This window comes from Stigmatopora nigra, chromosome 15, assembly GCF_051989575.1.
Source record: "Stigmatopora nigra isolate UIUO_SnigA chromosome 15, RoL_Snig_1.1, whole genome shotgun sequence".
NCBI lineage: Eukaryota > Metazoa > Chordata > Actinopteri > Syngnathiformes > Syngnathidae > Stigmatopora > Stigmatopora nigra.
In genome coordinates this window covers 11,944,477-11,955,898 of record NC_135522.1, presented here as the reverse complement: position 1 = coordinate 11,955,898, position 11,422 = coordinate 11,944,477, and the positions used below count along the sequence as shown (strand labels likewise).

Below are 11,422 nucleotides of genomic sequence, written 5' to 3'. Positions count from 1 at the left end.
GTCATCCTGGCTACTATGAAGACCCGAATAATCGTATGCCTACGATTATTTTTTCAACTCAAATTTTCGCATGCCTACGATTCTTATTCGGGTGCCTACGATTATTAATTTTTGCCTCAATTAAGTCCGTGCAGCGGCAACATTGTTCTATGTCATTAACTTTCTATGACACTTGCCGACAGACATTGCAGATGACGACACAAATGCTGACTGTGCATTTTTGAATGATGTTCATTGAAAAACATTCTGGCAAAACATCAACACTTTTTTTGCCATTTCTGTGTCAGATGAAAGACACCGTAACAAAAACCAGTCGCAGTTTGAAGAAAAGAGTCATGAATGCAAGTGAAACCATTGAAGAAAAATGAAAAGGCTGGATAATACATACAAATAATATCACTACTGAGTAAACTTGTAGACTTTTGTTGCTTCATATGATATTTCTTTATGTATCTTAAACTGATGTTTAACAGTTTGAATTGAGCCATTTATTTGGACTGACAGAAAAGTTGATTATTTCTTTACAGTAGCCTATGTAATCGATCATCATGACTTTAATTTGTAGCTAATTGTGGAATTTAAACATATTTTGTTTCATGCTACTAGTATACTGTTGATTAAAATAATAAGGATTGTCCTTGTTATGATTTTATAATAAATATTCCATCATAGCTTTAATTAATGCATCGAATTTGTTTAGACATTAATTATTTCGTGCCTACTAATATTCATTATTTTTGGAATTTTCCACTGCCTACTATTATTCCGGTGCCTACTATTATTAATTCATTTAGAATTTTCCACTCCCTACTATTATTCCAGTGCATACTATTATTCGGGTCTTAATAGTAGGTGAATTCTAAAATATTGCACAGACCCCGACTGGATAATAATCCTCCCAAACCTCGCCGCGACGTCTCACGTGGACGTAACCAGCGCACAAACACGGATTCTCAGAAATATGTACGTATAGGTTAAACTTTCCAATGTGATAAAACAGGGCACCCATAATTTTAGGAATTATATTACAAATAGGAAAACTTCATAATGTATTGGGGGAATTTGAAAAAATAATACTTTATACTGAAAAGGTCTCTGCATTTTGAAGTTGTGACACAATACAGACTTTTTATTTGCTATTGTATTTGGAAATCCTGAATGTATTTTCTAACCATGTTTTACTCACGTTTCCTCCACACCACGCATGATTACGTGTGCACGCATATAGACGTCGGGCCACGAGGTGGAGATCAAGGCAGTCAACTCGAAGAAATGACTTTTATGTTGTCTCTTCGCTATTATTTGTGTGCCGCATGTGTCCTTGAATTTGAAGAATTAAAGTAAACGATCGTAAAGCAGTCACTTGCGAAGAATTTCCAAAATAAATACTAGGGCAGAAGCTGCGCAACCTATCACAAACACATTTTAGTTTACGTTTTTAACCACAGCCGGTGAGCAGGCGCAGGAAAAAACACGTTTCCACAGCAACGAGAAGCCAACCGATTCAAACGCCAGAGCAAAATGAATTCGAAGTAAGAAATGCTGTTGAACTCGAACAAGGACTTTACGTCGATTCTGTTTAAATGAGAGGTCCATTGATTTAAGACCTACCGTATGCATGCATGTACATCTACGTCTCGAATGTATGTATGTATAAATGTGCTTACATATGTATGTGTATGCATGTATATATGTGCTTATATATGTATGTGTATGAGCTTAAATGTGTGGATATATATATATATATATATATATATATATATATATATATATATATATATATATATATATATATATATATATATATATATATATATATATATATATATATATATATATATATATATATATATATATATATATATATATATATATATATATATATTTCAGCAACACACTTATTTATTTATATATTTATTCATTTATTAACTTACTTATGACCTATATATTTATGTCTAAAATGCCTTTCCTATTTCTGCATCCTCACCCTCTTGCTACTGTGACAACAAAACTTCCCGAATATGGGATGAATAAAGTTATCCAATCGAATCCAACCCACAAGACCACGCCACCATTCCCACTTATTTTTGGACGTTTGGAACAAACATTTAGCGACGTTGTTCCAATTTATGAGAAATGAAATCGCCCTAGTTAGTGTCGCAAAACTTGATGTGCTGGGTTTTGTTTCCATCTCTGCTAGAAATGCCAAAGATCTTAAGACTACCGACGTTCAACCGGCGAAATCTGGCAAGTACAACAATTTACATGACGCCAGGCACTCTCACGTGGCTCTCCGTGTCCAGATATAATGGTTCTATTTTAATGAGCTTTTAACTTAAATTGTACGTGTATATATATCTATGTGCTTTAATATCCTAGGTGGGAAAAAAGGAAACCTTTGTAAGCGCCAGATATCCCAAATCCCTGGACTGTCCACAGTTATCACAGTCAGTGACGAGAAGAACTTTGGCAAAAGGGTTGGCGTTCTTGACAGTGATTCAGAATACATTAAGCTTGCAAAACAAGGCGGTCACAAAGGTGGTGCCATTACATCGTATAATACACTTAAGGTCTATGTACTAGTGTGCACTTTGTCCTCAATTCGGTGCAGAATTAGAAAAATTGCGTCCTATTGCCCAGGAGAACTGCGTTGCTTCTGCTTCACGACTACAAAAACGCCACAGGCCTAGTTCCACTGGTTAAGTTTGTTTGCAACATTCAGGCGGAAATCAAGGGCAGTGGTTGGTGCGTCGGCCTCGCAATGGGATACTTGGGTTCAAATCCAAGTTGGTCCGCCTGTGTGGTGGACTTTGCAAGTTTTCTTTGGGTACTCGGTTCCAAAGGCAAGCATGGTAGGCTGGCCACCAGTTCAGAGTGTCCCCTGCATCTGGCCCAAAGTCAGCTGGGATAGGCTCCAGCACTCCCGTGATCCTAGTGAGGATAATGCGATTCAGAAAAAGATATGAGATGAGGAGGAAATGATGAGGGTTGTCACGAGAATGCAAAATTTCAGGCTCCACCTCGCGATAACACGAGTTCCACAGAAACAAAGGTGGCACGTCCCATTATTACTATCACTTGTGAACATACGATGGATAAGTGCTACCTTTGTTTTATAAAGAAAGTGATTTAGTTTTCTCCTTTTTTTCTACATGAGGACATAAGCTCATGAAAAAGGAAATATTTTGGTTGTTTATAAAAACGGGAAGTATGGACAGATTCCTTGATCTTTGTTGACAAGTGTTTTATTTTGCAAAGCTACCGGAAATATTATTTAGTATCAGTGCCTAATTTTCTTTCCAGCACAGGGGAACCATGCCAACTTCATGCGATCGGGGCGTAAGGTCCGAAAAAATGGACTTCTGCATCATCATTACGATCAGATCCGTCCTGTCATAGAGGTTTCGTGGGAGGTGAAAATTGTCGGATTGATTAGTCTGCAGGGCGGGCTGGTGGCACGGGCTGGTGGCGCGGGCTGGTGGCGCGGGCTGGTGGCGCGGGCTGGTGGCATGGGCTGGTGGCGCGTGCGGTTAGCGCGTCGACCTCACCATTCTGGGCCAGGTCACGTCCACCTGTGTGGAGTTTGCAGATTCTCCGGGCTTGCGTGGGTTTTCTCCGGGTACTCCAGTTTCTTCCCACATTCCAAAACATGCATGGTAGGCTGACTGGACACTCTAAATTGCCCCTGGGTATGAGTGTGATTGTGCATGGTTGTCTTTCAACTTGTACCCTCAGATCGGCTGGCCACCGATTCAGGGTGTCCCCCACGTCTGGCCCGGAGACCGCTGGCATTGGCTCCAGCACCCCCTGTTGCCCTAATGAGGATAAAGTGGTTTAGAAAATGAGATGAGAGATGAGATGATTAGACTGCTTCAGAAAAGCTACGATGCTGTGATAAAACCCAATCAGTATAAATGAGCCTCTAGACGAGTGGTAGTTGAAAAACTACCATGCACTTGAATGGGAATTAAAAGAGGAGTTGGTTTTTAAAATGTTCTCACATTCAAACAATTTGTGAACAAGTGAACATTGCATTCAGGCCCGGGCTTTTTCGCGTCAACCACTGTATACACGACTACAGAGCTGCCAAATGCAACAAATCTGTATATTACTACACCAGACTATACCAGACTTTGAACGTATTGTGCTTTATTTTTGTATGTGTCATTGGAAAATACCACAAGAAAAATGTCTCAATCTGAGAATTCGTTACCCACTACGAAATATGATTTTTTAGTTTGGCAGCTCTGCCAGTGCACCACGAGTGATGTCAGGTATGCCATTCGAAATTATCTGCCAATGAATGATATGTCGTTGTCTCCGTGACCACCAAAAAGGTATGAGATTAAAATACGAAAACAAAGTCATACATGGTAATATTAAAAGATTAAGATCGTCATATGAAGAGAGAAAAATCGTAGTATTACAACATTAATGTCAATTTGTTGCCTCATTTTACCTTATGTGAACATGATGTTTGATTTCATTCTCGACTTTTAGCAAGGTAAGGTCTGTGTCATCATAAAACTGCTTTTGAGATATAAGAAATATTGGGAGGGAAAAGTTTTAAAATTACAAAACTAAAGTTATATTACTTAGATTATTACATTGTATTTGTTACGGTGGCAGTGATCAGCGCATCAGGCTCACAGTTCTGAGATCAGTCCCAGGTTAAGACTTCTCTGTGTGGAGTCTTCATGTTCTCCCCAGGTGTGTGGGTTTTCCACAAGTACTCAGGTTTCTTCCTACATCCCAAACTCATACATGTTAGGCTAGTTGTGTACTCTAAATTGCTCCTACCTATGAGAGTGAATGGTTGCCCGTCTCCTTGCCCTGCGAGTGGCTGGCCACCAATTCAGGGTGTCCCCAACCTGGCTCCCAAAGTCAGCTGGGATAGGCTATAGCACCCCCCGTGATCCTTGTGAGGATAAGCAGTACAGAAAATTAATGTTTGTTACGTGGACCGGAAATTTTTCAGGCTCCACGATAAAAAAAAAGTTGCAGATATTCAAATACTTGTTTTGTGTTTGTTTGATTCCTTTGGATAAAATGTGGATAAGAATGACTTTAAACTGTTAATATATCTACAGAGTTTAAAACTTTCAGCTGGTTTTGTGTCTGAAGATTTCTGTCTATGCAAAAGATGGGACTCAGCTCAAAAAGGTTTGGGAAACATGGCTTTAGGGGACCTATTTTCCAGGCGTACATTCAAGGCATGGTGTACGTTGTATGTCCTCATGGCCTAAAAGGAATGTTGTCTAGTCAATGAGTAACATAATTGTAGTGATATTGTTTTACAGTCACTGCATGATTTAATCCACAATTACGTAGAGTATGGGTGGCCAAGTCAGGTCATCGAAAGCCCCAATCCGGTCTGTTTTCCACATTTCCCTCCACCAAGACACCTGAATCAAATAATCCTGAACGCTATCAAACTTCTGGACAGCTTGCTGTTGATTCAGGTGTGGTAGAGGAGGGAGATATCAAAAACAGACTGGATAGGGGCTAGTGAGGACCGGACTTGGTCACCCTTTACATAGAGCAAGGGTTGGTGTCTAATGGCTTCAATGCTGCATGAGGCTCTTTAATTACTAGTTTTTAACAATAAGTATTTAGATTAATATGTATTGTGGCATCTGAATTAACAAAGGAATTTTGTATTTATGTTGACTAAACACACAGGTCATTATTTCACCAACTATGTACAGTTGTGGTGGCACTCAGAAGCCCCTTATCTATGCATTTATACCATGTTATGAATTGCTGGTCAACTATCAACAGGGACATGTGCCTTCTCAAATTGTGGGGTGAAAAAAATCTAGGGTTCTTTAGTCACTACTTTCCTTCTATTCTTTTTCAACACCGCTTACCCTTGTCAGGGTTGTTGGGTGCTGGAGTCTATTTGGACCTTGGACAAAAGGGCAGACTACACCCTAAACTGGTTGCTAGTCAGTTGTAGGGCCCACTGAGACAAGACAATCACAGAGAGTAGGTTGAAGTTAATTTCTGACCAGCTCCACTGAATGCAGGCGAATGTACCACTGTGACTTTTATTATATTAGTGGCTTTAATTGTTTTAGGATTGTTGAGGACAAAAAGAACTAGTGCATGGACCTTTATTTCACAATCATTGACTTTCAGTACAGCAATATTCCTTTGGTAAGTAATGGTTATATCCTTTCTTCTACAGGGCTGCTGTACTTTGATAACGGACTCGCAAGCAAGCCAGAAACTTTCAACTCTGCAGAAGTACTTGCGGATGGTCCAATAGAAGCGCTTGGCAACCTGAAGTACGTTTTGATTTTAAGATACTTTAAGAAAATGCATAAGAAAACTAGTGACTTGAAGAATGATTTTACTGTGTTTTTCCAAGTGTCATTTGCACTAAAGAGAGGAAAAGTCCAACAACTTCACAGAGGCCACTACCTCCTTTTTGGACAGACAACATGTCTACATGGGAAAGGGATGGTGGCAGCCCTCTTAAAGACAAGGTAAAAAAATATTGTAGGTCAACATGAGCCCCCCCCCCCCATTCGTCGATGTAGCAGCGTTTGAGGTTGTGTTGCAAACACAATGGTGTGCCAATGCAGGGCTCCCATTGGTGCATTCAGGACTCAGCGGGTTCCTCATTTCACCTTACAGGTTAGCGGAGAGCCATATGGACTCATCAAAAGAGACATATGGCTCGCGAGATGATGATACAGCATCTAAAAGTTGATTATACAGTACAGTATCTACAACATGGATCGACAAATGCGCAGATCGACATACGACCGGTCTGTCGGAACCAAATGCGGTCGTAAGTCGACAACTGCCTGTACATATATTTAGATTATTTAATTTATGAGGCCATTAAACGAGACCTTTAGAAAAAATGTGAACATGTGAAAATGTTGTTGTTTACGATGCAAAACTTTCACAAGTGTTATGTGTATTGTAAACCTGTATCTTGTGAATACCTATAGTAATAACATCCTCCATTGTACTTACTAAAAAGCAATAAACGTGGATAACATTCTTACTTATGTAATATTGAGAATGTGTTATTTACTCTACAAGAATTGGTCTACCAATGGTGGAATGAAAATAAAACAATAGAGCTAGATAGTTAGATGGGTTTTGAGACTGACATTATATTTATGTTTTGCAGAACAAGAAGGTTCATGACAAACAGGTGGTGGTATCGCCGATGTCCCCTCCAAATGATGGAGGGATCAAATTCAGGAGGACGTAAGTTTTTGCTCTAAATAGAGCCTTGTTGTTTGTATGTGACAAGCGGCTGCAATTTTGTTCACCTTTGTCACTTAATAGGCTCAATTACATCACTTGCGGTTTCTTTCAGTTTACAAAGGTCGTAGGTACTCTCAAGCATAATCCAACAAATTTCCCCGGCTGCAAAATGTCTGATGTGACATAATGCCCTGATACAAAATAAAACTTCCTGTTTCCTTAAAGCAAATTATGCACTGTTGTCAACAAGGATCGTGGAATCTGTCCATACTTTGCATTTTCATGAACACATATTTACTTTTTTTATGAGCTTGTAATGTCGTCATGCAGAAAATAATTACAAACTCCTGCAACAATTTAGTTGTTAAGATTTGTTTCGAGATAAAGCTTTCATTCATTGTCCATATTTATCTTCACAAGGGTGCAGAAAACCATTCACGCTCAGACTCATCTAGGGGCAATTTAGATTGTCCATCCAGCCCAACATGTATGTGTTTGGGAGAAAATCCACGCAAGCCAATTGTTTTGAGATAAAACAACAACAAAAAAGGTAGCACTTATCCAATGTTTATTAACAAGTAGTAGTCACGGTGGAATGTTTCTGTGGATCCCATGTTTTAGCAAGATTGCGCCTAGATTCGTACGTTTTCTTGAGAACCCTTGTGATTTTCTCTAGTTCTCGTAGATATTCTTAACCAGTAGACTTTGGCCGGAGATGTTTTTTTAGTTGTGATGCAGATGGCAATGCAGTGCTTTCCTGTCAGGCGTCGCACAGTGGGTTCTCCCAGGAAAATTGGTATTATTGGTTCATGGTAAAATTTAATGGGAATTCCTATTATGATGATTATTGGTGACTTACATCACCAGCACAACCCCATCTTTTTTTAGACATTCATTCATTTTCTGTACCGTTTAACCTCATAAATGGGGTGCTGGAGCCTATCCCAGCTGATCCAACAGACAGGCAACACTGAACACTGAATTTGTGGCCAGCCATTCCCAGGGCACAAGGAGACGGACGGCGATTTTAGTGTTCAACCAGCCTACGCTCCGTGTGTTTGGGATATGGGAGGAAACCGGAATACATAGGAAAGTCCATTACCTGGGATCGAACCCTTGATCGCAGAAATGCGAGGCCTTGCTTCGTTAGTCTTATTCATTCATCTTCCATACCGCCCAGCCTCGAAAGGGGTGTCGAGGTTGCTGGAGCCTAACCCAGCTGTCTTTGGGCAAAAGGCAGACTACACCCTAGACTGGTTGCCAGTCAGCCGTAGGGCACAGAGAGACAAACGACAATCCGCACTCCCAACCATACCATTTATAACTCTTCTGAGTTGTATTCACCAATGCCTGTTATGTTGTTTTTGCAGTGAAAGCAACTCACTGTGCTCAGAAAATGCCAAAATGACTTTTGTATAATGTGTTTTTTCTCCAGTGTCTCTGTCAAGAAAACCTCTCCAGTCAACATGTCTAAGCTGTTGAGTTTTGGTTATGTAGACGAGGACAAAACAATGGCAAGTGAGAACGAGTCTGAGTCAAGTGCAACATAATCATAACAATGTCTAACTTTAAATTTTAAGTAATTCGATTATGTAAAGCCATTGATTCATCATGCTATTGCTATTTCTATGCCTCAAACTCACAGGCGATAATAAAAGGACATTATTCCAAACTAATGTATATTTTGCAGTCCACTTTTCTCCAGCCTATGCACTATTGTACACAAAGGGAGCTCAATTATGTACCATATTTAATTCCCTATGCTTATATGAGCTTTCCTACAATGCAAAAAACATAAACAAGGTACAGTAATATCTGACTTAAGAGTGCCCCGACATACAGGCAATTTGAGATCAGAGTAAAATTTCTAGCAAATACAGTATTCACTGAAATATCGCAGCTTCAACATTTGCTGTTTCACTACTTCGCGGAAGTGTGAAAATCCACCCTGAAACTCGCAAACGGAAGCCACCCCTGCTTGCTACTAGAACTCAGCACTGAAGTAAAAAAAAAGTTTTTTAAAAAGTTCATAAAGATGTGAAAATCCACAATGAAACTGAAGCAGAAGCCACTCCCCTGTCCTCCGCTTGCTACAATTTTTGGTTTTAAAGTTAGTAAAAATGTGAAAATCCACGCTGAAACACGCAAGCGTAAACCACTCCCTTGTTCTCCGCTTGCCTCTAGGACTTAGCACTAGAATAAAGAAAAAATTAAATAGGGGTGACCCTACTTAGTGTTTTTTCGTTTATTGCGGCCATGTCTGGTCTACATTAACTGCGATAATCGAGATACAGATTGTTACGACTCCCCCTGGGGTATGATATACCAGAGAGTCGCAACTATCACAGCAGACAGGTTCGGTCAAAGATGAGTTCGGACACACACTGCAAGTAGCCTTCAGTTATTTTTATTTACAATAAAGTCAACAAAACAGACTACGGGATAACATAGGGGAAGCACGAGATATTAAAGTGGCACCCTCAAATAAACACGGTAAAACCCCCTCCCAGACAGGTGTCCAAATGAACACCCACAAAAATACAGGAAATCAGACCGAAGGATGCCACCGTTAAACTGATGTAATATAATCTAGACAGGGGAATAACTGTCTAAATGCACAAACTATATGTATACCCAAGGGTGTCTAAACTTATCTCAAGTCCCCCTATGCAACCCAAAATCATTAACACCACATACAAAATATAACATGGAGTAACGTACTCACAAGCCTACAGGCAGCAGTTCAGCAACAAGGGGGGAACTGACATTTGAAAAGGGTTTAAATAAGGGCAGGAGTGGATCTTGATTGGAGGAGGGATGATTGGAGAATTAGACCCAGCTGTGGTGGCCTGGGCAGGGCTCTGTCACAGGGGGGGGGAGCCACGGTTGCAGACACCTGTAAAGAAAAGAAAGCACAGACCTCCCACATAGCGTGTCCAGGCTTCCAGCCGTAACACCTCCCCCCTCAAGAGTCAACCTGTTGACGAAATTAAACCACCAACCTGCCTCAATCAACCAATACAATCCTAATAAAAATCTCCTAAACCCGAGAGAGGGCATCAGCCATAACATTTTCTGAGCCTTTTTTATGATGAATAATCAAATTATAATTTTGAAGGACAAGCGCCCATCGCATCAACCGCTGATTGTGGTTAAACATTTTATCCAGAAAGACTAACGGATTGTGGTCGGTGTACACCACAACAGGGTTTGAAGTAGATCCTACATAAACATCAAAGAATTGGAGCGCTAATAGCAGTGCAAGCGTCTCCTGTTCAATTGTAGAATACCGTTTTTGACAATCATTAAACTTCTTAGAGAAGTACGCAACAGGGTGGACTAAACCATCTGGGTCCTGCTGGGTCAATACCGCGCCCGCACCCAGACCGCTCGCATCAACTTCAACAGAGAAAGGTGAAGAAAAATCAGGAGCCCGGAGGACTGGGGCACTGCAAAGGAGAGCTTTACAGTTTTCGAATGCAGACTGGCACTCAGTCGACCATACAAATGGCACAGAGGGACTTATCAGGTCAGTTAGGGGAGCAGCAATAGACGAGAAATTTCGACAGAAACCCCGGTAGTAACCAGTCATGCCTAAAAATCTTCGTAGTTCTCGCTTGTTTGCAGGAGGAGGAAACGCCTCGATAGCAGCCACTTTTCCCTCTAAGGGGCGGACCTCGCCACCACCCACGACCTTACCCAAATATGTAACCTTGGCTTTTCCAAATTCACATTTTGCCAAGTTCAGAGTGAGAGAGGCATCAGCCAATCGTTGGAAGACAGTTTGCAGCGAAGCCATATGTTCAGACCAGGTGGATGAGTAGACAACCACATCGTCTAAATAAGCTAGACAGTTTTGAACACCTGCAAATACCAGACTGACCAACCTCTGGAAAGTAGCTGGAGCATTACGCATGCCGAAAGCCATTACCGAATACTGCATGAATGCATCCGGGGTCACAAAAGCACTGATTTCGGATGCTCTAGGCGTAAGACCAACTTGCCAATATCCTTTTAACATGTCAATTTTTGATACATATTTGGCAGATCCTATGGTATCAATACAGTCGTCTATTCTTGGCATAGGAAATGAGTCTGGAACAGTTACTTTGTTCACTCGTCTATAGTCGGTACAAAATCGAACAGTAGAATCTGGCTTTGGTACTAGTAAACATGGAGAGCTCCACGCACT

General features: G+C 40.6%; 1 protein-coding gene across 4 annotated transcripts; it reads left to right on the top strand.

Moving 5' to 3' along the window:
* Nucleotides 1-1,235: 1,235 nt before the first annotated feature.
* LOC144208836 (uncharacterized protein C7orf57-like) lies at nucleotides 1,236-8,906 on the top strand. Of its 4 annotated transcripts, none has more exons than XM_077734867.1 (7): nucleotides 1,236-1,532; nucleotides 2,201-2,247; nucleotides 2,380-2,538; nucleotides 6,191-6,290; nucleotides 6,374-6,491; nucleotides 7,151-7,230; nucleotides 8,666-8,906. In XM_077734867.1, the coding sequence occupies exons 1-7, from the start codon at nucleotides 1,522-1,524 to the stop codon at nucleotides 8,778-8,780; spliced, it is 630 nt and encodes a 209-aa protein (XP_077590993.1). In that variant the 5' UTR covers nucleotides 1,236-1,521; the 3' UTR covers nucleotides 8,781-8,906. The 4 variants fall into 4 exon arrangements, with proteins under 4 accessions (XP_077590993.1, XP_077590995.1, XP_077590992.1 ...); XM_077734866.1 differs by having other exon boundaries at nucleotides 1,530-1,643; XM_077734869.1 differs by lacking the exon at nucleotides 2,380-2,538.
* Nucleotides 8,907-11,422: the final 2,516 nt, after the last annotated feature.

Coding starts and splice junctions, on each gene's coding strand:
- LOC144208836 (XM_077734866.1), top strand. CDS start 1,615: ATGCATGCATGTACATCTACGTCTCGAAT. Junction 6,492..7,150: donor GCAGCCCTCTTAAAGACAAG/GTAAAAAAATAT, acceptor TATGTTTTGCAG/AACAAGAAGGTTCATGACAA. Junction 7,231..8,665: donor GGGATCAAATTCAGGAGGAC/GTAAGTTTTTGC, acceptor TTTTTTCTCCAG/TGTCTCTGTCAAGAAAACCT.